Consider the following 25202-nt stretch of genomic DNA (forward strand, 5'->3'; position numbering starts at 1 on the left):
TTTTTTACTAAAATCCACTATTTACAGACATAAATAATATCTAATCAAATCCACAGAAACATGAATAGCCTTTAGAATATATACTTTTTTTTTAATTATTTTTTTTTGATAGTATAACAAACAAAATAGCGACAAATTATGAACTGCTGCTAGTACATGAAATGACAATGTGTTTGCCTGGAGCGTCTTGCCTTAAAGTGTTAAAAGAAGTAGCCATACCTGTTACAGGTAAATCCCAAGGTAAGGGCACTGCCCATGTTTACTCCTCCCTCTAATCTCACACCAAGTGTCGAGCTAGCTATAAACAGAGAAGTGTTCCCGGCTTGTCATTTCAAAATTAGTCCCCCACTAACAAGCTTGGGAATGTTTACTGGAGCGTACCAACTTAAAAGATGAATTATGTATTTTATCGCTGATAAAAACTAATACTCTAAACACATATCACCTCTGCTGTACATGTATGAACTCAGCGCTGCGTATTTGTCGTGACTGTGACATGTCCTTTCTTTTACTTTGAAGGCGAGCCCGTCCCTTTTCCGGTTGCATTTTTTTTTGTGTTGCTTTCTGTCCGTCTTCGTTAAATTGCGTGCAGAGTGAAACCGGTGTGAAATTTCACCATTCACTCCACTCTTTGTGCTGCTGCTGCGTCGTGTGCGCCGAATGCGGGGCGAGGTGGAGCAGAGGTCAGGACACCGGCGGAGCGCAATGCGTGAGAAGGAGCAACAGGAAACCTCCCGAAAGTTTTAAATGATCGAGTGCCCGAGTGTATGTTACCGGCTCGCAGCTCAGGTCAGTGTGGGATTTTTCGCGGGATGAGAGCCACCAGGGGACCCGCGCAACGGGAATATCCAGTGTGCGGGTAGTGCGCACCTACGGGGAGCAGCGGTGGGTGGCACGCAGGCGGGCGGGCGGACAGGTTCAAGGTCCCCCTCCTGCTGACAAAACGGGCGATTCGACAGATGAGTAGCTCGGGAGCAAGTCTCGCCCGGGAGCCAAGATGATCGCGGCGTTTTTCCCCTTGAAGAAACTGCGACGAAATGTTAAATATCTTCTGCTTGGGGCGATTCTGCTGGTCGGAGCTGTGGCCGTGTACCATGAGATGGTTGCTGCAAAAGCAGGGAGCAACGACATCGGTAAGTCCGTGGTTGACAGCTCCGTACACTGTTACTCAACAAGTGTTTGTCACTTTGTAGAAGTGATGCACCATTTAGACTGAGCCTCGGTCTACAAACAACTTGCAACAATATGAGGAAAAGCAAGAACTAAATTTACACAAAGATTGGGCTGCAATCAAATGGAAGGGTAAAAAGAAGTTACTAGAAAAGCAGTAACTTAAGATGTTTTAATTGTTTTTAATTTGGAGTACTTCCATTTGATGCTACTTTATATTTCAACTCTTGTGTTCGACTCCACTATATTTGTTTGACGGCTTCAGTTACATTTAAGATGAAGATTTGACACAGCGGATAATATAACAAGCTTGTAAAATAACACGCATTGGTGAAGACGAAACTTGTGCTTTGCTACCTTTTTGTTCTCTGTCGTTTTACTAAAAACAGCATCAGATGTCTGAATTGTTAACAGTTCCGCCAAATAGGGATTATTTTCTTTACACTTCTCACATGGTTTTCAAAAAAAAGTCCATAAACTCAGAACAGATGTGTGTATCAGAACTTTGTTTTTTCTTATTTCCTATCCCAGTGACTGGGATATCTTATGTTTTTCCTTTGTGTGTTTTGTTCATAATCTTTATGTTGCATGAACTGGAATGACAGTCTGCATTTTCTTCTCTATTTTTCTTTTTCTTTTTTTGTATTACTGTCACTGGACCCCAAACCCACCCACAATATCCCTCCCCAGAGTGACCCTTCAGATTTATCTGCTGTCTGTATATGAAACTGTATATAAAGTAAACTTGCTCCACCTGCAGCAGCTACAACAGTAATATGCCGCTTCGCTGTTGGTAAACCAGGAGAATTTTCTCAACCCATAAAGGAACACATAATCCTTAAATTTATCATAAAAAAATTTAAAAAAAAATCTAATTCCTAATTAGCAAATCTGGAGATGTGTGGTTTTCACTGGACAGGATGGACATGAACAATTGTAATCTGAAAAGTAACTAAAAACTGTCAGTCACATGTAGTGGACAAAAGGTACAATATTTGCCTCAGAAATATTGTGGAGTAGATATATAAAGTTGCATAAAAGGGAAATACTCAAGTAAGTTATGTGTACTACTTGAGTAAATGTACTTTGTTAGGTTCCACCGCTGTTGGATTGGATTACATCTTGCAGAGGTTTTCTGGTCATTCAGTGCAAAATCACATAATGGAATACGTTTAAATAACTGGAAATGCATAATCCTTTAAAGCCTCTATTTGAGCATGAATATATCAACCTTTACTTTTCTTTAATGATGTAAGGCCCATTTGCTTAGGAAGCCTCAGCCAACAGCAGGTGAAACAACAGGTTGATTTAAATATGTGGAGCAATGTGTGTGTGCGTTTTAAAGTAAGAGAGCCAGTAAGAGGGGGGATGGGGGAGGTCAGATCGCAGGTTGACACTCCGAAGGAAGTCTCGTCTCACACTGGGTAACCAAGCTCCCTGCCCTTTACCTTATTTACACCTCTGCTTGCCATCTGTTGCATTGCACTCACACTCAAGTCTAACACAAGGATGTCACCACTCCAGAGTGGATGGAGGTGACAATAGTGAAGTTGGTGTCCACCCACAAGAGAGGAGTAACAACACGTGACTTTGAACAAAGCCTCGGCGTGTAAACACACGCCTCAGACCTACATTACAGGGCTTGCCTATATGTACTCGCATTCCTGTGCTGTAGCCCCGTCATCACAGTGGGGCTTCAGACAGAGCAGAAGGAACAATATTAAGATCTAAATGTGTAAGAATGACAGGTGGGCATTTAGACACACAAATTGTCAGCATTGTTCTTGGATTGTGTGGTGTTTGCGGTGAAAGCTAGCTTGGTGTTCCGGTTACTTAGTTTAATTATGCTTTTCAATAAGAAAACAAACTCGTATTTTGAAAAGTTATCGATCAACTATCATGGCATGTAGTCTTAAGCATGCTGTTTGTTTTAAACTGCCTTGAGTGAAATTAAAGTTTTATGGGACACATGCGGTAAATAAACATGTCAGACAGACATTTGAGGTAAGTCCAGGTAAAAACAACGAGTTATGTCAATAAATCTCTCATTAAATTATGACCACTAAAGTAAATACATTTTATCATTATAAAATAGTTTTTAAATGCTTTGAGACAGCTGAAAACTGACTTAATTCAATCTAAATCCATACAAGGAAGCTGTGCATAATAATGCACTCATGTGGCTCCTATTGTAAGCTCTTATTGTAATTAGTGATTCACATCTTAAGTAATTTGCATGGTTCACCAAAAACAAATATTAAATATTCTTACCTATACGAAGTTTCCTCATGACGCAACATTAAGTGAAGATTTGGAGTTCGTTCATTCATTCATTCGTTCATTTAACTAATAAAACTCATCTCTGTTCATCTAAATGACATATTTAGAAGTTTTTTTTCAAGATAAAATAATCCCCTAATGCCTTTAGAGTGGCTTAGATGGTAAGTCAACACCTCTGCCTTCATTCAGTACTTGCAGAGCCATGAATATGCAAACAGTCCCTGCCAAAATGTCCACCCACCCCTCCACTGGTTGTTTGCAGCTCATACTGGCAGCATGATGATAATGAAAAGTGCCACCCTGCAAGTTGATAGGATGGGTTCCTTACTTATGTGACACATGAAACCCTGGCTGACTGAATTTGTTTTTGAGACTGTTGGTGGTCAATGCAGTTCAAAGTGGAAATGCTCAGCGTTGGCTTTTATTTATTTTTTTTTACTCATGATTCTTCTTCTCTACAAGGATAATAACTTGATTGTCATTGGAGTGGGTATTTAAGATTTATTTTTATAGAGACAAGTACATTGCATGGATAAGTGCCACATATTGTAGCTTCTAGAGCTGTTAATCCATTCACAAATACACTGGGCATGATGGGTGTGTCATATCATATTGTTCACATAAACATTTATATAATCTTTAGTATGACAAAAGAATTCATATCATGACTAATGTCAGTATTCTTGGCATCATGACATCATATTTTACATGCATAAGTTATGCACACCAACAATAAGCATGGCTGAAAGCGGCTCCACAGTGGATGAGTTTGCTCCAAACAGCGGCGTGACGTCAGTCGTGTGGAAGTGAAGTGGTTACAAAAGATCACGTGTACAACATTAAGATCAACAATGAATTTTTTTTTTTTTTTAATATTTTGTCATATTGTTAAGAATAGCGTAATTGCAGAAATACCCTGAAATATCATGATATTATTTTAGTGCCCACCCCTACTTGGCATTAAGCATTACATTTCATAAATGTTATCACCTTTAATGCCGGTTTTACTGCTCACTATATAAACATAAATCTGATTCTATGATCTTGCGCACATATACTAATATCATCCAATGAGAATATAGATGGAGAGCTAAAGGAAATGCATAATAAAACAAAGAGGGCTTTCGCACCATTCGGTGCTCGGGCCTTAGCTAAACTATAGATCCCATCAAAGGGTCTAATATTATGAAATAGAGCCTATTGCCTTCTTTTGGTTCTTCATCACTGTAAACTTCAGCTAGGTGAATGATGTGAGACTGGCAGCACAGGTTGCTGCAGGAATGCTTAAAAGCTCAAGGCTTGAGATGTGGGTCTTTTAAGGGAAGGCTTGTTTTTCCCACATGCAGGCCACATGGGTACTTAACAACATAGATAACGTATGAAGTGACTTGGTTAATAAATGTCCCGATGGAGAAATGACTGCCAGGGTGGTCAGGTGATTTTTATGTGGTGATTCTCTGTACTGGGCCTGTACCTCATTTTGGACTAATCCTTTGGGAAAAGTTACAAAGCTTTAGTTGCGTTCATGATAATAACTCTTACAGTTTTGGTATTTTTCATTGGAAAACATTTCGGCATTACCCAGTCTGCAGTGTGGTACTGACCCATGATCGTTTACTATGCAGTTCAAAATGTAAGTAAGTTTCACAGTTATACAGAGCCTTTGTTCTAATTACTCCTGTTATAGTATTTGTGCTTTGGCACATTCAATTTGAAATAAAATAATGGCTGCTGTGTTGAAGTGCCAAATCTCAGCTTTAATTTAAATAGGCTTACACCTGTGTGATGCAGCTACGGCTCTTTTAACACACAGCGGCCAAAGTTTTGGTCTTCAAAAATGTTTGGACAGATACACATGGTGTTGAACAAAATCATTATGTTTGTGGAAAATCCTTCGCAGTGAAAGACTGTGTGAGGTCTTTGACCCACAGACGGCTCCAGACACTCTCTATCTTCTCTGGTGACACCATCTTTAGATTTTGCTCGTTCTGGGGTCTCTGCTTTTAGTCTGGTCTTCAGCAAGTGCACTACAAACTCAGTGTGATTGAGTTGAGGTGATAGACTCAGCCAGTTGAGGATATTCCACCTCTTCATCTTGAGAAGCATTTTTGTTGATTTGTTTGTATGTTTAGGATCATTGTTGATTTGGTCGTATGTTTGGGATCATTGTTTTGCTGAATGATGATATATTTGGCTCAATCTGACCACAAAAATGGTCCTCAATACTTCTGCATTCACCCTGTTGATTCTGTCAGCAGGGAAGTCATCAATAAATGCCAGTTCAACTGGTACCAAACATGCCCAAGCCAAACAAAAGTATTACTATGTTTGAAAGATAAGGTGGTGTAAGATTTTGGTCATAAGGTGTTTCTTTCTACTTTCCTCTTTTTATGTTTTTGGTACAGGTTGATTTGTTTTTGGTTATTTCAGTCCATATGACTTCACTCCTTTCTTTTTGTACGTTTGTTTACTTTTTGAAGTTTATCAGGGTTTTCCTCTTTTGGTAAATCCGCTGAGGTTCTGGTTTTGAAGTTTTCTCTTATTTGTTGACGAGGAAACAGGCACAACACCTGGGGAAGAAAACATGTAACTGTCCTAATACATGCACTTTGGACTGTTCGTCATCATCCGATGTAAATTGCATGTTTGACTGTCCTTTGTTCTGCTGGCTTCCACATAGCCTCTCCCCTCAAATCCACATATAAGTGCAGTCCAAACAAATTGTACAGTAGGGACATTTTATGGCTGTTTCAGGGGAGATCTGCGCTAAAGCTGGAATAGAGCATCCAAACTGGACAAAATAAACCAAAACATTGAACAGACACATAGAATAGCCACTTGAAAAGTCTTTTAGTTGTTTTGATTTACTTTTTGTGCCCCTATGTGAAGACAGAAAGCAACTGAAAACATTTCAGCTCTGCTCAGTGAATTTGACCAAAGTTATGAATATTGTGGAAAAAAAGGCAACAGAAATGGTTGGTAGGGAAGCTGAATGAGAGCAGATGGAGATAAAAATACTCCTTTCTTAACCAACACTCTAGAATTACTTGTGTTGCCAAAATTGGCCCCCGTCTCTCAAGGGTGTGTGTGTGTGTGTGTGTGTGTGCGGGGGGAGATCCCCACCCTGGTGATAATGACAGACCTTCACAAGCACTGTAACCCTAGCTCACTCACAGATACCACAAGCTCATAAAGACAAACAAACACTGAGGTCCTGTTTTAAAATACACGCAGCCCTATAATTCGGAAGATGACGGAGGAGGTTGGGAGGACTAATATTTCTGCATCTGCTCTGCCAGAGTGCCAGGGATTTTTGCCAACACAGGAGTGCCATGGCTGTTTGGAGGCTGCGACTGATAGGCGTTACATTCTGTGGTCATCAGCAGTGAATTGGAACAGGGAGTGGGTGACACTCCCCTAGGACACTGGGCTTCATTGTTTGTGTAACATAAGCCTGCAAGAAATGGAGTCTTTTATAGGAAAGACTGGAAATCTGGTTTCACGCATATGTGACCTACTATCAACCATCAAACAAGTTAGAGTAATTACACTCGGTCTAGGGGTGTGCTGTTTGCAGGAATTGGCATTGTACCAGAATGATTTGAGATTCATCATAATTAGCACTAGAGTTGTCGTTTATAGCTCTCCAAACATCATCGCAGCTAAATCTGATTCAACTGATTTTATTTTATGTCGCCAGTCATAACAAGCAGGTAAAGCCACATGCTTTTTCAGGATTAGAATATGTTTTGTTTGAAAGTAAAGTCAGTAAAAAGCCAGTGCGAGGGTAACAACTTGTTCCACCTCCTGGGGAAATCACAAATCCCTTTCAAATCAATAGAAGAGACCACATGACAGTGTTGCCCATCTGTTAGTCTGACTGAATATTGGTATAATTCAGTCAACACTATTCTTTTCTACTGCTATCTTTGCATTACCATTTTCAACATCCGTGTTGCAACAGGAAGTAACAACAACTGACATGCTGAAAATGTTTAACAAAGATGTGGATTATGCAATAAGGCAGGCCTTCTTTGCCTCCCCCTGTGCAAATGCCCCCCCTATATAATGATATTAATAATAATAATAATAATAATATTAACACTATTTTTGCAAGGGCACCATCGCTGCATCCTGGACTTAGTGCCGCCCAAGAGGATTGTGATTGTTTACAACCAAGACAACTGTTTTTTTTGTTTGTTTTTTTTGCCTGTGTCCTAGAATAACATGCGTATGGGTGCCGTTAGGCTGTTCTCCAGCGCTGGCACAGCACGGTGGTTTGGCTATGCGAGACTACCTATCTGTCAACAGTTTTTGTATATTTACCTGTCCGCCATGCAATGCCCTCAATGTTTTCACCCATTTCCTCAGGTATGAATCCCGAGGCTGACGGCAGCAGCTGGAGAAGAGCCATATCTGATGAAAGGGTAAGGATAGCGCATGGAGAAAGAAGCACTAACAGAAAAAAATTAAGTTTTTTTTGCAGAGAGGGGTGAAGGAAACTGTGCTAAAGTTAAACCAAACTTAATATGTGTTTTCCAGGTGAGAAGGGACCATCGACCACAGCCTGTGGAGGATGCAACTGCTTGGATCTCCAGTTATACTCCACAAACCTGGAAACCAGAGGTGTGTGCATGTGTGCATACTACGTATCACCTCCTTCGAACTCTGAATAGCCTGCCTGGGCTTGCTCAATTCCCTCTCACGTCAGTGCATTTGCTTCTGTTTTCAGTGTCTTCCCTGCTGCAGATTCTGCTACAGCAGCTTCCATTGCTTTAGGGTCCTCGTATTTCCACTATATTAAGCAGGGCTGTGGTTTGGCCAGTTGCTCGCACCTCATGTTTCATGTCCAAGGGAAGCTGTTGCTGTGCCTGGCTTTCCAGGCCAATGTAACCCAACTTCACATTAACATTGTAATAGTCCCAGTGATCATGTTTGTGTGTGTGCCAAGAGGTCTTTTTCTGGATCTGGTCCACACTCCAAGAGTATTACTAGGTAATAAGGACAATCAAGTATCACAAAACTTTTGACCACATACCTCGATATCAATATTGTAATATATCGGTGCTTTCACAAAATATTTTCACAATGAGATTTTATAAATCATCAGTCATGTGAATATAATGACTTAGTGGGTAAGAGCATATAATAGAAGAGCTAGAGTAGTCTGGTAAGTTCAGAAAACGAAATCACTCCACTATAATGCAGCCTTAAAACAAGGAATAGAAAACATGTATGCCAAATCAATATGCTACAATATCCAAAATTTAAGACTATATCTAGTTTCATGTCACAATATCGATATATTTTCAATGTATTTCCCAGCCCTAATATACATGCCCCAGAAGATTTTACCCATATTGCCCACTTCTATAACCAAACATTTCTTAAGTTATGTCTGAGGGTGTTGAAGGTTTATTTACATGAGTAATTATTTTAAATTCTGCAGTAAATCATAATCTTTCAGTTTTTCTAACAGTTTGAGTTCCATCAGCAGAAGATGAAGTCCAGCTGAGGTCTCTCAACATGTTGACAGCACAGAACTTTATTAATGTCACAGCAGATTTAGGACACTGCTGATTGGAAGGGAAGTTTAAAAAAATTGCAACAAAACAATCATTTAAATACAATAAAATTTAGCTCTACAGCAAATAATGTCCGACTCCTAGACTCAAGTGTCCTTTGATCATGGACCTACTACAAAATTCTTGTTAAATAATTACAAGCAATAACCATACAGCCTTTTGTCTGAACATCAGAGTCAGGGTCATGCTGATATTTAACTAAAGATTAGATTTAAATGATTATAGATGTGCTAATGACAGCAGAACGCTTAGCTGGATAAAATCTGAAGAACTATTGGACTAGTTTTGGCACTGTCCTGCAGTATTCTGTCCCTGTGCTACAATCAACACACACATGCACACACACAGACAGATCAGATAACATGGCCTATTTGGCAGATGTCACATAGGTGTCCGTTTACAGTACACCTGGGCTCCTACTGAAATGCGACTGCCTCGCCATTTACATGTACGTGTTTCCATGTTTCCTACTGACTTTCACTGAGGTAGTTTGAAATGTGACTTCCATTGTCACCCACTTCCTGTGGTCCTTCCTGTTACCCATGTTGACAGTAAACACTGTTTACATAAAGGGTCAACTTTTCCAGATTACACAGAAAACATTTGCTCACTAAGCTCTGCTGGTATCTACTCATTAAGATAGCTTTGGTTTTATTAGTATTATTTTGAAATAAACCAAAACTATCCACATGGCTCCTTACTATTTAACATAAGAGAGAATGTATGTTGTCTTGTGGTTTGGGTGAACAGACTTGCTTAGACATGTTTACATATAGGAAGAGGTGTGGATTATAGGAATTGGGTGGTTGTTGAAAGCAGCAATTTTGTCACTGTATTGTTGTACAAGTGGTGTTTAAGGAAGTGTGTATTTGTTGGTTTTAGTTTGCCAAGTACTGAGGCCAGATGGTCAATTGTCCCCTCTGCTGAATGACTGCAGCACAAACACTGGTGTGTTCCTAACACCGTCACCTCTCTCGTCTCTTTTCCTGCAGTATAAGGGACAGGCCAATCTGCATGTCTTTGAGGACTGGTGTGGCAGTTCCACAGATGACATCCGCAAGAACCTGCACTACCCGTTGTATCCTCATGTGAGTCAGACTCTGAAATCTTCTCACTTTGCTCAGTTATTCAGAAATTATGTTTCACTAATAATTTACAATTTTAGTCCTTCGGGCAGGTCAAGTCACAGGTTTATGACCAAATACCTGCAAAACAAAAGACATTCCCGTCAGCCTCAGCTGTACTTTGGCCAGCGAAATGCAGTGACTGTGTTTATCCGTTCCAAATTTAAAGCCTTTGTTTCACACAAAAAAATCCACTAGCTTTTTATACACTCCCCAGCAATATACTACGGGCCTGTTTTTCATGAAACCTGGTGGAAAGGTGTAGAATGGGCAAAGAAGGAACCCATGCAGTTTTGGAACAGATCTGAATTACAGGGTGGATGCACAATTTTTTTTCATTAACATTGTGAAATAGGGCATTTGGCCTACTAAATGACATACATATTTAAATCCAGTAGACGGTAATTAAGTGCAGTAGTGACAAAATGGCTAGTTCCGAAATACGATGACTCCATATCACAATCCACATGCTCAGGAATACACATGCTGTTGCTTAAACTTAATACAACTTGCAGTCATTATGGAGCACTGTGGGACAAGAGTTTCTTAGGGGAAAACTGGAACCGGTTTGTAGCATCAGCACAGTTGTAAATATATGCAGAAATAGTAGTTATGGTTGCAGATTCCCATGTTATAGAAGATTGGGCTTCTGGCCTTGGCAGAGTGCCCTTCTAGTTGATATCGGTGATGGGTGTTGGATTTTGGTCAGAAACTTTTTTTTCTAGTTTTACACCAGACCACAACATCACCAGGATTATTTTGTCACACACAGTTCCATATCACTCACTGGTTGTGTAATTGTTCAGCTGACAGAAGTGCAACAGAGTGTTTTATGTGGCAAAGAAGACATTCCTGCACACACTCTGACACAACCGTAGGCAAATACACTCACACATTTGTTTCACTCAGAGGTGCATTCTACATCCACGTGCAAGATCCTCATGCCCCTGGACTCGAAATGTAGTCTCACTTTGAGTCAACATCATGGCTGATCCTCAGTGTTTCCCTTTCATCGCTCTTTTAGTCCAGGACTACAGTGCAGAAGCTGGCTGTCTCTCCTCAGTGGACCAACTATGGGCTCAGGATATTTGGTTATCTACATCCATATACTAATGGTACATCTTTTACTTTTTCATTTAGTTGCTGCCTGTTACCTCACAGTACATACGTGTCATACTGTACGCCCTCTGTCAGTCTCTTTATATCTTTGTCTCCTTTTTTCTTCTCTTCTCTCAGGAGAGTTTTTGTTTGCGTTGAGCTCTGATGACAACTCTGAATTGTGGCTCAGCACAGATGACTCTCCCCTGAACTTGCAGTTGCTGGCATGGGTTGGAAAGGTATGCCTACTTGTCATCTCCTCAAATGTCGACTTGTCATTTTTCTCACACTTGTATCTGTAATATTTGTATGCGTGATGGTTTTTGTTTTCTAGACTGGCACAGAGTGGACAGCCCCGGGCGAATTTGAGAAGTATGCCAGTCAGACCTCCACACCAGTTAGGTGAGTTGAACCCAAACTAGATTTTGTAGTGTCAGATCAATAGCTGTGCTCAACAATATGTGTAAATTCAAATTCTGTGCTGTGTGTGCGCAGACTGTGTAAAAATACTCTTCCATATTCGCTGAGAATTATTCAGTTATTATTTGAAGACCCTCCGCTGCATGTACACAGACAAACACACTTAGAAAGAGAAACTAACTCGCACTGTGGCTCTGGCTCAAGTACCATCAAACATGTAAACCTTAAACCCTCGTCTTGACAAAGCTGAGAAGCATGTCTTTAGCTCCATCTTTGAGATCAGGGCCATTGTTTGCTCTCCAAATCCAACATCAAACTTACTTTGTCCGGTGAAAAAGCTAGCCATTGATTGTTGATCTGCAGATGGCCTGTCTGCTAGGTGCTATGATATGTTAGTGTGACCCGGCAGAATTTACACTACACCTAATTTTTGTGTTATTTGTTCTACATAAAGAATTCTGACAGTATTAGTCTTTGCATATTTCTGCTGTTTTTAGCATCTAATCTCAGAGCACTGCACATGTTTTATCAGGGTTTGACATCTATATGTTCTTCCTTCCCCCCTGTTTGCTGTTTATTAGCAGTTAGAAAACAGCTTTTATTTTGTATTACCCCCACCTTCTTGCAGTAGTAATGTATTACTACCAGGAGCCAGTAAAAACAACGGAAATTCAGACGACGGTTGCATGAACAATGAATTTTTTTAATTGTTTAATGAAAAAATGAAAAATCATTACCCATCCCTAATACAGACATACACAAATAATTACCTTGGGCATTATTTGTTATGACTCAAACTCTGACAATGTGCTTTCTCTGAATTGTGTAGTTTTAATTAATAGTGGCATCTCCCTCGGGCAGTAAAAAGCCACCCCCCAACTGTAACCAAAAACTGGTTTAAGTATTGTTGAGATCCTGATTGCTACAGCAATATAAAGTAGGTTGTGTTGCCTTTTTCTAGCTGAGATTCTTCCATCTCAAACCAATAAGAAAAGCACATGCAAAATAACACTGACAAATTGCAGGAGTGTCCCTTTAAGCACATCAAACCAATGCTTAACTGTAAGTACCTCAAACCTAGCAGCCCAAGTACAAGCATTTCATTGTAAAAATGTGTATGCTTCTGTTTCTATGGTAAAACCACATCATTATGATGTAGGTGCTGGAAAAAAAATTACACAACCATGTCTAACTTTGAGACACCATTATTGCCTGCATGCTGGAAAGCCTTGTCACACAGCGTGGGCGTGGTTTACTATTAACTGGGTAGGAAAGTTTGTAGGCTGTAGACCAGTTTGGTGAGCTGACACCAACAACAGAAAATGCAAGTGCATGTGCAGTTGATTTGATTTCAAAAAGTATGTTGCATGTATGTGGGTATAAAGTGTAAATGTTTATGTTTGAAGATATAAAATCATAAGTGAACCTAATATTAACAAGTTATATTATATTTATTTTTTTACATGCACAGAGAAATTTGACAAATGTATCAACGCACCCAATAACAATGTTATACAGCAAAAGTAAACAAAAATCCTCCCAGGAGAATCCAAATTAGATAATAATGTTTGGGGATTATCTAAGTTTGTTACCAGTTTGTTACTGGCTTCCAGTACTTTTTCAGGATTCAGTTGAAAATATTTTTTGTGTTTGTTTTGAAATTATTACAAGGCCTAACTCCCCTCTCATAGTTCTGATATGATTCATATTCACTGTTTCCCCAGGCAGCTGAGATCTTTTCACAACCTCACTGTGTTTAAAGAGCACGACTAAGGGCTAAGCGCTCTGTCAGTCTACATGCCGAACCTTTTGAAGAGTCTGTCAGTTGATAGCAGATCTTCTCCATCTCTTAGTGGTTCTAAGTCTAAAGTTAAAACCCACAGCCAAGTTAGCAAGAAAAGGTCTGCCTGTATTACCTTATTGGGAATTTTAGATACGCTGTTTTATTGTTTCATCCTGGATTGTACAGAACTTTGGTCGATCATATGTTGTTTTGAAGGTGCTTTATAAATAACATGCATACATTCATACTGGTATCTGTTTCAACACTAATAGGAGCCAAAATTTTAAAAATAATAATTATAACGAAGACAAAACAAAGGGTCCAATAGACTATTTTTAGACATATAAAAGACAAGTAATATCTGCTTTATCATCCTCCATCATCTGGAGGGCAGAGAGGGAATGAGTGATTTTTATAAAAACTGTAAGAGCAGCTGTAGCCCCTCTGAAGAGTCAGGACCTTCACGCTTAAAACTTTGAGATCATATTTCTTTGGGTTAACAATTTCTGTTTTATGTTTGATGTGGCTTTAACGTAGTACTGAATACGAACCTTTACTGTCTGACAGGCTCTTTGCTCAGAGGAGATACTTTTTTGAAGTTATCCACAAGCAAAACAACAGAGGGACTGACCATGTGGAGGTGGCAGTAAGTATCCCAGAAAATGTTCTCTCCCTCTTTTCTCATCTTGTTTCATTGGTTCCAAATCTTTTGCCAAGTCTGTGTTAATTTTTTAGGTTTAATGTGAGTAATAAAGTAGACTGACATACAGCTCTTTGCTTGTTTTCACACAGTGGCAGCTATTGGACCAGGGCTTTAGGTTTATGGTGATTGAATCCAAGCACCTCTCCCTCTATATTAGTAAGTACACACATCATTCCTGCTACCTAAAAAGACATCAATCACAGTGGATCTGTATCTGTCTGAAGGTCAGCTAAAACTCCATCACACAGTGTCTCATAATCTATAAATGTTTTCCTTTATTATTCTGCAAGGGAGCTCAAAACTGTAAGTTAGTGGCTTTGTTGTGCAATAAGTACAAAGCACGTATTTCATTCTACTGTCTCATTCCACAGATGAGTCTTCCTTGTTACTGAGTGAAGTTGGCCACATACCACAGACGGCTGCAAGTCACCAACACACCCCCACGAAACACCAGAGTGCTGCAGCAGACATGCTACGTGAAGACCGCCGAGACTCATTCTACCAAGGTGAGTGTTTGTCGCTCAGTTGAGTCATCACTTCTCCATTTCCTATCATAGCGGATGCAAGCATTGTGCAAGTTATTTTCTCCTTCTAAATGCACAAAGTAATCTTACGTTAAAAACTGCTTCTTCTTTTTTTTGTAGTGCCTCTGATAAACAGCAAGTTCCTACAAGGTGTTCTGCCTGACTGCTCGTACAAACCAAGCTACATCATCAAAAACTTTCCCCTGCGCCGTTACCAAGGACTGCAGTTTGTATGTATTTACTTTACATAGTTTATTTATTTCACTGTAATTTGTGCTGGTTCTGCTCCAAATTACTTTGCTCTTCATTATTCAAGGGCCACAATAGAGTATTGGAATTAGAGAACCATGTTTTTGCAAAATATAGAAAGCACTGAGGAAATTGTGTGCCACAGTGATATGAGACACTTTTTCCATCTTTAATACTCCTCTCGTGCCTTGTTTTTAAATGAGTTCCTGTTGTGCTGAGTTGTGTCTTCTATTTGAGGAATCTAAATTGCATCTGTTTATTTTACATTTCCTGGGGATCAATTAAAGAGAGTTAAGATATACTGCCCCCATTAGGAACAAAAAAAAAATCCCTGATAAATTGTGCAACTACTACTAAAGTCTCTGCTGGTTGCCTGGCAACGTCTTGATGACAACAAGACTCAAGGATGTCCCGGCTTTATCCCCGTAGCACCACAGCATTTAATTTTCACACTTCAGTTCTGAATGGATTAAACAAATTAGAAAGACTGTGTTAATGTGCTTTAAACAAAGCCAGGCTAGCTGTTCTAGTCTTTATGCTAAGCTACGCTAACTAGCCTTTTTTCTCATTAAATTAGGGCAAATTATTGTTTTGAGAATTTTTTAAACTTGAACTTTACCTCTCATCTCTTCTGAAATCTGGTATATAGTCAAAAAACACATTAGTATGTTGTTCTTATCTCTGCACCCATCTGCTCCATGTGACCTATATTATACAAGATAGCATGACTCACCTCTTTTTTGTACCAAACAATAAACTCGTGTCGTCTCATTTCATCTCCCCAGGTCCACATGTCCTTCATCTACCCAAACGACTACACTCGACTCACACACATGGAGTCAGAGAACAGCTGCTTCTACCATGAGAGCACTTACTACATGAAGATGTGAGACCTCTGAGGAAAAAACAAACATAGATCCATGAGTAGTAAAACTTGCTGGAATATTCTGTACTAAATGAAACTATATAGAAATAGTTTTACAGTGTCACCAACAGAGGGTGCTATGCCATTCAATCTATGGGAAACTTTTCTTGTTCTTTGAAAGCTGCATGTAAAAGTAGTGATTTGTGACTTTAACGTGACGTCATTTTGTGTTTTGTCCTTGGGATCCAGATACGGTTTCTCTAGATACATGAAACTAGACCGTCCAGGTACACAAGAAAAAGGAAACACGGAAAGAGGTATTTCATACTTCTTTACAAACAAACTAAACTTAAAACGAAGTTTCTTGTATTGTCAGTCCATTTCACTCTCGTTTTCTATCTCTGCTTCTGGTGAATGTTAGATTTCGGTTTCCAGATGAGGAATTCATTTCTGGATGAGGAAGACGAGTTTGGCAACGAGGTCTATGAAAAAGAGAGGGAACCCCAGGCGGACCAGATAGATAACGCCCTTTTTCCAGATTATGGGGATGATTATGATGATTACGCTCAAAAACGCAGGCGCAAAATCTTCTCCTTCGTCATCCAAGAAACTAACAAGACACTAGAGAACTCTTCTGATACAAGATTGCACATGGAGGAGTTGCAAAGGAGGCAAGGGAAAGACTCTGCTGAGCGGCTGCAGTCAGTGCCAACACAAGCCTCAAAACAAAGCTGGATACAGTTTAAACAAGAGAGCCCAGTTAAAAAAGTCAAACGGATAAATCCAAAACGAAAGTTACGACCAGCAAAGAGACAAAAGGTCAAATTAGCTGAGAGACCAGGAGAGATTAATCCACAGATACTGGCTGACACAGAGCAGCTTAAAGCAAAGCAACAACTACTTATTCCATCTAAACAAATCGGCTCTGATCAGCATCAGATCCAGAGTTTTCATAAAATGAACCAGACCGAGATCCAGAGGCTCAAAGACTCGCGGCTACAAAACATAGAGAGGGATGCTCCTCTGCCTGAAGAACCCACCGTGGCCAATCAGTGGCGGTTTGTAACCAGAGAGAAGGAGCTCCAGCCAGACAACACCAAGCGTTTTGCCACTCCGATGAGAGACATCAACCGCCATTTAGTCAGGTCAAATCAAAGGGACATAGATACCAGAAAAAACCTCAGGAAAAGAGAGATAGAGATTAATATGCCTCTACAACAAGGTGTAAAAAACGGCATCTATAGAGCTAAGACTCGAGGGAAAATGGACAAAAAGTGGTCGGATATGAAAGGAGAGGGCGACCAAGTTGGGAACGAAGACGAGGTTCACAACAGGGTTAAGAGCAGGAGAGACAACAGGGAGGGTGAGAGAGACTCTCTATGGGGACCAGAAGAGGAGTTTGAAGGTACTGATGATGAGGATCTTACGCCTGCACCAGTGTTTGACACTCAGGTCAAATGGAACCAAACCTTCCAGGTCAACCACCTGGACCTCCAGGCTCAGCGCTCAGATTGGATCGACCTGCGCTGCAACATCTCTGGAAACCTGCTGCTCCACTCCAGCGATGCTTTGCCCATGGTCAAAGCTTTCATGGACCAACTGAATGAAAAGCACAATGGGTAAGTGTGTGTGTGTGTGTGTGTGTGTGTGTGTGTGTGTGTGCGCGTGCGCGCGCGCCATCTTGTCCTTTTTAAAAAGCGTGTGACCATTCTGCAAAAAACAAAATTTAAGATGAAATGACTTAAGTACCCTCCAACTGTAATGTGTAAATGATGCTTTCACAGTAATGCATCACTAATACACACCGTAGTATACAATAATTTTACACGGACAGGATACACTTTATTTTTTCATTTTTACTAATGTTTACATACCTTTACTCGTTTTACTTATGTTGTACTTTGGGGCCTGTATTTCATCAATATTTTGCAGTATTTGCAATATTTATTTTCAAGTATACATAAGATTTAATACCTTTCCTTTCAACAGGAAAATACTACAGTTACTGTAAGATGGTACAGTTTTAAATAATTCAACTTTTGAGTGATATTACACAGCGGTGTTCTCAGTTTTGTTGTACTCTGTGTACAATATAGTCGCCGTTTTTAAATCAGTTTTTGCAGTATTTATTGAGCGTGTTGCATCTTTTAATTAAACACGTGTCTGATATAATTAAATACCTAATGAAATAATGTGGAAAACATTCTGTAATTGATGTACACTACATTTCACTATGTTTTCCTGGCTCTGATTGACCTTACAGGCACTTTACACTGGTGCGTGTGGTTAACGTGGTGAAACGTGTTGACGGGGTCCACGGTAGCCGCTACCTTCTGGAGCTGGAGCTGAAAGATGCGAATGGACAACTGCTGCGTCTGTCACACTACATCTATGCTCTCATTCGCCACGACAGGGACTTCCGCTTCCAACAGTCCAAACCTCAGCTGGCGCTGTGCAACCCAGTGGGCTTCCACTGGAATCCTCTCGCCACCGTCCACCTCATTGTGCCCGGTACTGCTTTAGCCTCGGTCATTGCAGTTCAGTCCAAGATTCAAATTTAGCATTTACCAAATCACTCTTTTACCTTTTGCTGTTTACAGAAACGTTCATCATCAAGGTCCTCAGGAATATTTTAGCTTATTTACCAACAGTTTAGATATAAAAACGTGAAAGATATTTTCAAATTACACAAAATTAACCTCAAAATCTCAGTTCGGATTTCAGAGACATTTGAGCTGCTGTTGTAAATGCAACGTTGACCTTAATAGTCATATCCTAAACACTGTGTTAATATTTCATTACTCAAAGAAAGAAAGGCCTGTGTTATCTGCTTTGTGTTAGGCCACCAGTGTCAGATTCAAAAGATTCAGACTTCCTGCACGGGAACAAGGATAATATCCCTGGGATGAGATCTTAACAGTAAAATGTTAGCCACACTGGAGACTGTGATGACAGGACTACTGAATTCAATCTAATACAACAATGATGTGTCTTTGACACGTCTACATAGTAGTACATAAAGCACATAATAGAGTTCTGATGTGAGATTGATTTATTGAGTGTTACATTGCATGTTGTTCTTCACTGTGCGTGTTTTTTTTGTTTTGTTTTTTACCAAAATGTTGTCACTTGCCATGCCAAGGTGTATCTTTCATCTACATAACTTCTAATACTGCTACAGTACTCTTACCATGTAAAGATGTGTGCCTCTTGAGAGTGAATGGCCTTAATGGATAGTAAAGGTCAAAACATATAATAACTGATAAAAGAGCTGATAATGATTGTGGTTAAATATATATATATATATATATATATATATATATATATAATGATTGTGGTTAAATATATATATATATATATATATATATATATATATATATATATATATATATATATATTTAACCACAATCATTATCAGCTCTTTTATCAGTTATTATATGTTTTGACCTTTACTATATATATATATATATATATATATATATATATATATATATAATTTAGAGCACATATATCTATGCAGGTTTTCTATATGCATGCACTCATGTAATCTGTCCGATCACCCAGTGAGAGGAACCTATAGCCTATTCTATAATATTATAATTATAATCTTATAATTTTTTATTTGTCTGGCAGTGAAAAACCAGGCTCGGTGGGTGCAGCAGCTGATTGCTGACATGGAGAAACTGTTCAGACAAACTGGAGACGCTAACTTCAATCTCATCATCACTGACTACAGCAGCACTGACATGGATGTGAGGAAGGCTCTTCAGAAATCCTCACTCCCCAGGCATGTCTTTGAGTCACTTATAAACTGAATACAAACTTGCATTGAGGTATACATATTATGGATGTGCTGTGATTGTGCTTGTGGAATTTATTAGGTACCAGTACGTGAAGCTGAGTGGGAACTTTGAGCGCTCCGCTGGTCTGCAAGCAGGTGTTGACTTGATAAATGTGAGCACTGCAACATCACTCAGCAAAAAGCATTAAGGCTGCATCCACACTAATATGTTTATAATTTTAAAACAGAATTTTAAAACCACTGTGTCGAACCAAATGTCACCAGGTTATGATACCAAATCTTTGGATATTAATGTTTCCCTCCTCTATCTCTCAGGATGATCACAGCATTGTGTTTCTTTGTGACCTCCACATCCACTTCCCGCCCTCAATCATCGATACCATCCGGAAGCACTGCGTGGAGGGATACATGGCCTTTGCTCCCATAGTCCTGAGACTTGACTGTGGTACTATGCCGTTAGAGGCCAGAGGTGGGCACAGATACATATTTGTAAATTTGAAAAACATCAACATGATGATGATGTCTAACTCTAAACCGTTTCATACTTGACTGCTAAATATATTTAGAGTTCTTTCATGTGGCCAAGAAAATGTTAAAAGTCAGTGAGAAATTCTTGAATCTGTTTCCCAGTTTGAATGTAGGAAACTTGGCAGATGTACAGCAAAGAGGGAAAACAGACAATAACTACAGTAATTGCCATTTTAAGCCTTTTATGTTCTTGCCTTTACCTGCCTGTATTTGGGACATATCGAACTGCTTATTGTACATTTTTCTCTTTTCTGCATCAAGATTTCTCTCCTCTTACATCTAGTTTGTCAGTTTAGGGATTCACTATAAAACATACAGTATACGTAGTCTAAAATGTTGTCTTCCTCAGCTTGTTGCCTATGGCAACACACCCAGATAAATAATCCTTACTGGCTATATCTGCTTTAGTGAATTGTAGCATCTTGTTTTGCCAGGCTGTAAATTAAAAGGTTTTGCTTACAAGATCCAAACGGGAAAAAAAGATGTAGAATTAAATTAGTTAAAAAAAAATAGATAAATGTGACCACTAATATTTTTTTCAGAATAGTTCTGTATATAGTCTACATCAATTATTAATTAATATGTGACTGTACTCTGTATTTCAGGTTCCTGGGAGGTCAATGGCTTTGGCTTGCTGGGAATCTATAAGTCCGATCTGGACGCAATAGGTGGGATGAACACCAGGGAATTCACAAACCGCTGGGGAGGAGAAGACTGGGAGCTCCTCGACAGGTGAGTTCCTCAACTCCTCGTGTTTCCTAATGTGTACATATTGTCTGTTACTTTTTTGAGTCCATTTCCCCTGTTAACGTTTTAAAACCATTTTAACTCTGTTTGGTTTGCCTTTTTTTTTTTTTTTTTTGGACACCAGAAGTAAAAGGAGCATTTTAATTTGCATTAATGATTTCAGAGTCAGTGACAAAGGACAGCTTCAGGCACAAATCTGTCATTTTAAAGAGGATGGTACACATTTCTGCACCAACAGTAGACAAGTAAACACATTTAGAAGGAGAGGTTGGACTCAAATTTGGGGAAAAACTCAATATGCTCCTTTCACTGATAATTAAAAGGGTATCTCTACTTGTTCCTTGTAGAGACAAAAGTAATTCTAGTTATTATTGACAGTAGCAAATAGAGAATACTGGCAGACACTGAACATGACAGGCTGTTTTTACATAACGGTGTAAAAGACTTGGATTGTTTTCCATTTTCTTAAAGTTCCCACAGTGAGTGCCTCATTTAGGTGACTGTCAGTTTTGAATAACCTTTCACCACATCAAACATCAAGGTGACAATAACAAGCATTTATAAATTGTGCTATCAAACACATCAAAACTGAAAAAATAAGCAACAAATGCTAAAATCCACCTAATAAAAGTTCTGTAAATGACATAGAAAACTACACAAAATCATGACCTGAATCTGTAGCTCCACTCTGCTTTACAGAGCTGTTCCAATGAATTTCAGCTTATTGTTTAGCGTTCCGGCCTCCAATAATACTTTCTTGATTGATCCCAACTGCTCTCACAGTGTTGTCTTTGACTGTAGCAGGCAGCTGCTTTCAACACAAATGATGAGCAGATTTAACAGCTACAAGAGCCAGATATTTCTCCCCAGGAGAAGGTAGAAACCAAACACAAACTTACATTCACTAGGCAGCCAGTAACGGAGCCCAAATTAATGATATTGCTCCATAACTGCTGGATGTGCACGCAAGTGTTTGCAAAGAAGTTTGCCATCTATAAAGATGATATGTAGATGTTTCCGCTGCTCCCAAGAGGCCAAAATTGAAAAAGAGATTTTTAATCTCAATAGGACTCTCCTGGTTAAATAATGGTTAAATAATTGTTGTTGTTGTTGTTGGTTTTTTTTTTTTTAAATCCGTTATTACAGATATAAATTGATTTCAGTTTTGAACAGAACAAAAGAAAAACATTCAACCGGGTGAAATATTTAGTTTGTATTAAATGATAAGAAATGTGAAAAACATAAAACAGCTACCATCTGTTTATTTTACTATTTCACTGTTTATCCACATAGTAAACATACTTAAAAAGTTTGAGAACCACCTTACGTAAAATCTCCCCTCTGTTCTCGCCTGCAGGATCTTCCAGGCAGGACTAGAAGTGGAGAGGATCTACTTGAGGAACTTTTCCCACCACTATCACTCCAAACGTGGCATGTGGAACCGGCAGATGTCAGCAAGCCGCAGGTGACCTTGCTTGCTGCTGCACCACCACGTCGCCACGATTACAGCCATGGCAACCAGAGCACTTTAAGGTGGAAGTGTGATACCTGCTATGTCATCGTAATGACATCCTGACCGTCAGAGAGTGTGGCACAGGATCGGGACCGTCTTCATTCACTCAGGCTTTGTGAAGCAGGTAGCAGCTCTGAAGGTCGTTGCTAAGGAGATACTTACTAAATGATATGCTCAGAGTTTATTTCACTGGATATACTGTTGACTACTAAAAGGGTACAAACTAATGACTTTGATTCTAAATATGAAGATAGTGGTGGGAACAATGTCACTGACTGAGACCGTGATCTGCAGTTTACTGGCTACAAGGACATTATCTGATCCAAAGACAAACCTGGAGGCTGAAATTGCAATGCACTCTCCAAGGATGTATACACACAAGTGTCCTAAATCACAAAGACCAGTCTTGCACGAGTCTTAACTGTAGAAAAGTGTTTTTTTCATCATGACAAAAATGAAATATATATATGTGACTAGATTATTTTTCATGTTGTAAATTACAGAAAGCTTTATATTTATTAAATCAATGTTTGTAGGCTTTTGTTTTGTTTTTTTTGCATTTGTGTCTAATGTTATTTCTAGGGATAGACATGTACCTCAGTTTACCTTTTGATTGCCCTCCCCTGTTTGTTCTCATTTATATTAAATGTGTATTCTGCTCTGCTGTAATGCTTATTCAGGTACTCAGTGGTGTTTTTACAGACAAGTCAGGAAAAGCCTTAAACTGTAAAATTGGAAATATTGAAGTGATTTATAATGGTGTCATTTTGATATTTATTTTAATTTTTTTAAGGACTGTTAATTCAAAAAGTTACTTTGAGTCGGACAGAGTCACAGGCTGCCTGCTACACTGCCACTGACTGCAACTAGAAGTTGAGTAGGTGGAGGGACTCGAGAGTCAAAAAGTAGTTTGGCAATAGTCAGGCAAGTCTGTTTGAAAACAACATTAAGGTCCAGTCAACAACTAATGTTAAATGTATGTAATGTCTACACAGCCAGTTAATGACCTTTTTACTGATCTTCCTGCTGTATTTTAATGTTTCTTTATCAGAAGAGTTAAAACACTGTGACGCTAAAGCTCCTATGAAATACTGTTGTTGTTTTTTTTTAACTGTCAATGCATTAAGTTCATATACAAAAATGCAGTTTGTGAAACATGATCTTGTGTATTTATGATATTGTTATTTAAAACTTGACCAATAACAGCGTTTTCTTGTCGTTCACATTCCTGTTCAATGAAATTGTTGTGCCTTTTTTTTGTGGTTTTTTTTTATCAGTCATTCAAAACTGATACATGTTGAACAGTTTCACTTGTTATTTAGGGCGACAAAGACACTGCACAGTTCTGGTCTGATGCCAGACTTTGATGTTGGTTTTGATTTGTAACACTGCTAAAACTGGTGTGAAGTTTTTTTGGGGCTTTTTTTTCTGTGACCACAGCATTGATTCTTTTGAAATTTAGCTTTTGATTTTGAATGTGTGATACTTTCCCCTTTCCTTTTCCTCCTGAACCACTCCATACCTTTTTTTTTTTTTTTTTTCTTTAAACCCTCTCTATTCTGTTATATATATATATATATATATATATATATATATATATATATATATATATATATATATATATATATATATACCTCGTCCCGTTCTTCCTGCAGGGAATTAGCCTTTGCCTTATTGTACAGTTTTGAAGTCTCTTCACTCAGGGACAGATTTTTCTATATTTACACGGCCTTGACAAATCCAATGAATAAATTTATCCCAAAAACTTTTCTATTGCATCCTTTCTATTACATACTACTTTTTAATAGCTGTCATATGGTATGTAAATAGTCTATTGAGAAATATTCAAAGAAAACTGAGGTATTCTGGCTATAGTTTGAAAACTGAAACAAGCTTTAGCAATGCATTATGCCTGCTGGTCTGCAACACATGCGCCGTCTTGTCCTCTTCTGTACGAATGTTTGTATATCGCCCTTGTTGGGTTTAAAACTTGCATTTGATCATTTTCATTTTCTATCTTAAGGTAACTGATCTTACTAGACTGACTGCACACAGCTCGGATCAAGGTCCGTGCAGATGTAGTCCCTCAACAATGTTTAAGAAAGGTGTGGCACTGTGATTTGGCATCTGGTGAGTAATCCCAAACATTGACATTTATCCTCCTTATGTGAAGGTTTCTAACAGATTTTTTTTTGTCCAACTTGACAAAAATTGAAAACACAAGCACTAAATTACTAGATCTTTCCAAAATGTGGTCTAATTGCTGCAAATAGTAAGAATACAGATTAGTTTCTGCCATGTTGGAACAGGCCAGAAAAAGTAGCTCTGCTGATGGTTTCAGAGCCTGTAAAGAGAGAAGTTTTTGTAACTGTTGTGCATTCACATACTGTATAGACTTAGATGCTCCAGCACTCTTAAATTCCTTTAAGTCTGCGGACACCATCCCATCACCCTCCATCATTCAACTGCCAGCTTACTGAAATTCTTTGAAGTCAGTCCAAGGACATCTGCTGGTGTGTGTGTGTGTGTGTGTGTGTGTGTGTGGCGATGTTTACCATTTATTACTGGGGAGGAATTAATTCCAGTCAAGAGGAAAGGCTAAGTATATCCTCGCTCTGACAGAAAATATCTCTGGTGGCACTGTAAGTCAATGGCATAGCTTAGCGAAGACTCTCCATGTGAAAAACAGCTGTGACACCTTCTTAAAGGACAATGTCAAATCTGTTGCACTTACAAATGAAACTCAATGTTATACCGCCGTAACATAATGTCTCTCATCTGACCAATCAAACTGTTCAAAACAACTGTTCA

At 39.0% G+C, this 25202-nt stretch overlaps 1 protein-coding gene across 1 annotated transcript; it reads left to right on the forward strand.

The window, feature by feature from the left end:
• The first annotated feature begins 997 nt into the window (after positions 1-997).
• On the forward strand, positions 998-23968 carry b4galnt3b (beta-1,4-N-acetyl-galactosaminyl transferase 3b). Its single transcript, XM_069163335.1, has 20 exons — positions 998-1133; positions 7822-7877; positions 7993-8076; positions 10028-10123; positions 11184-11274; positions 11396-11496; positions 11592-11659; positions 14028-14106; positions 14253-14319; positions 14535-14669; positions 14808-14917; positions 15722-15822; positions 16051-16118; positions 16223-17420; positions 18065-18312; positions 19435-19588; positions 19683-19755; positions 19919-20072; positions 20737-20863; positions 22236-23968. Exons 1-20 carry the CDS (start codon positions 998-1000, stop codon positions 22345-22347), a joined length of 3258 nt encoding a protein of 1085 aa, XP_069019436.1. The 3' UTR covers positions 22348-23968.
• Positions 23969-25202: the final 1234 nt, after the last annotated feature.

The sequence above is a fragment of the Embiotoca jacksoni genome, unplaced genomic scaffold (genome assembly GCF_022577435.1).
Source record: "Embiotoca jacksoni isolate LCO1_2020_lvr unplaced genomic scaffold, fEmbJac1.0.p SCAF_3, whole genome shotgun sequence".
NCBI lineage: Eukaryota > Metazoa > Chordata > Actinopteri > Embiotocidae > Embiotoca > Embiotoca jacksoni.

Coding starts and splice junctions, on each gene's coding strand:
- b4galnt3b (XM_069163335.1), top strand. CDS start 998: ATGATCGCGGCGTTTTTCCCCTTGAAGAAACTGCGACGAAATGTTAAA. Junction 7,878..7,992: donor GAGCCATATCTGATGAAAGG/GTAAGGATAGCG, acceptor TGTGTTTTCCAG/GTGAGAAGGGACCATCGACC. Junction 11,497..11,591: donor TGCTGGCATGGGTTGGAAAG/GTATGCCTACTT, acceptor TTTGTTTTCTAG/ACTGGCACAGAGTGGACAGC.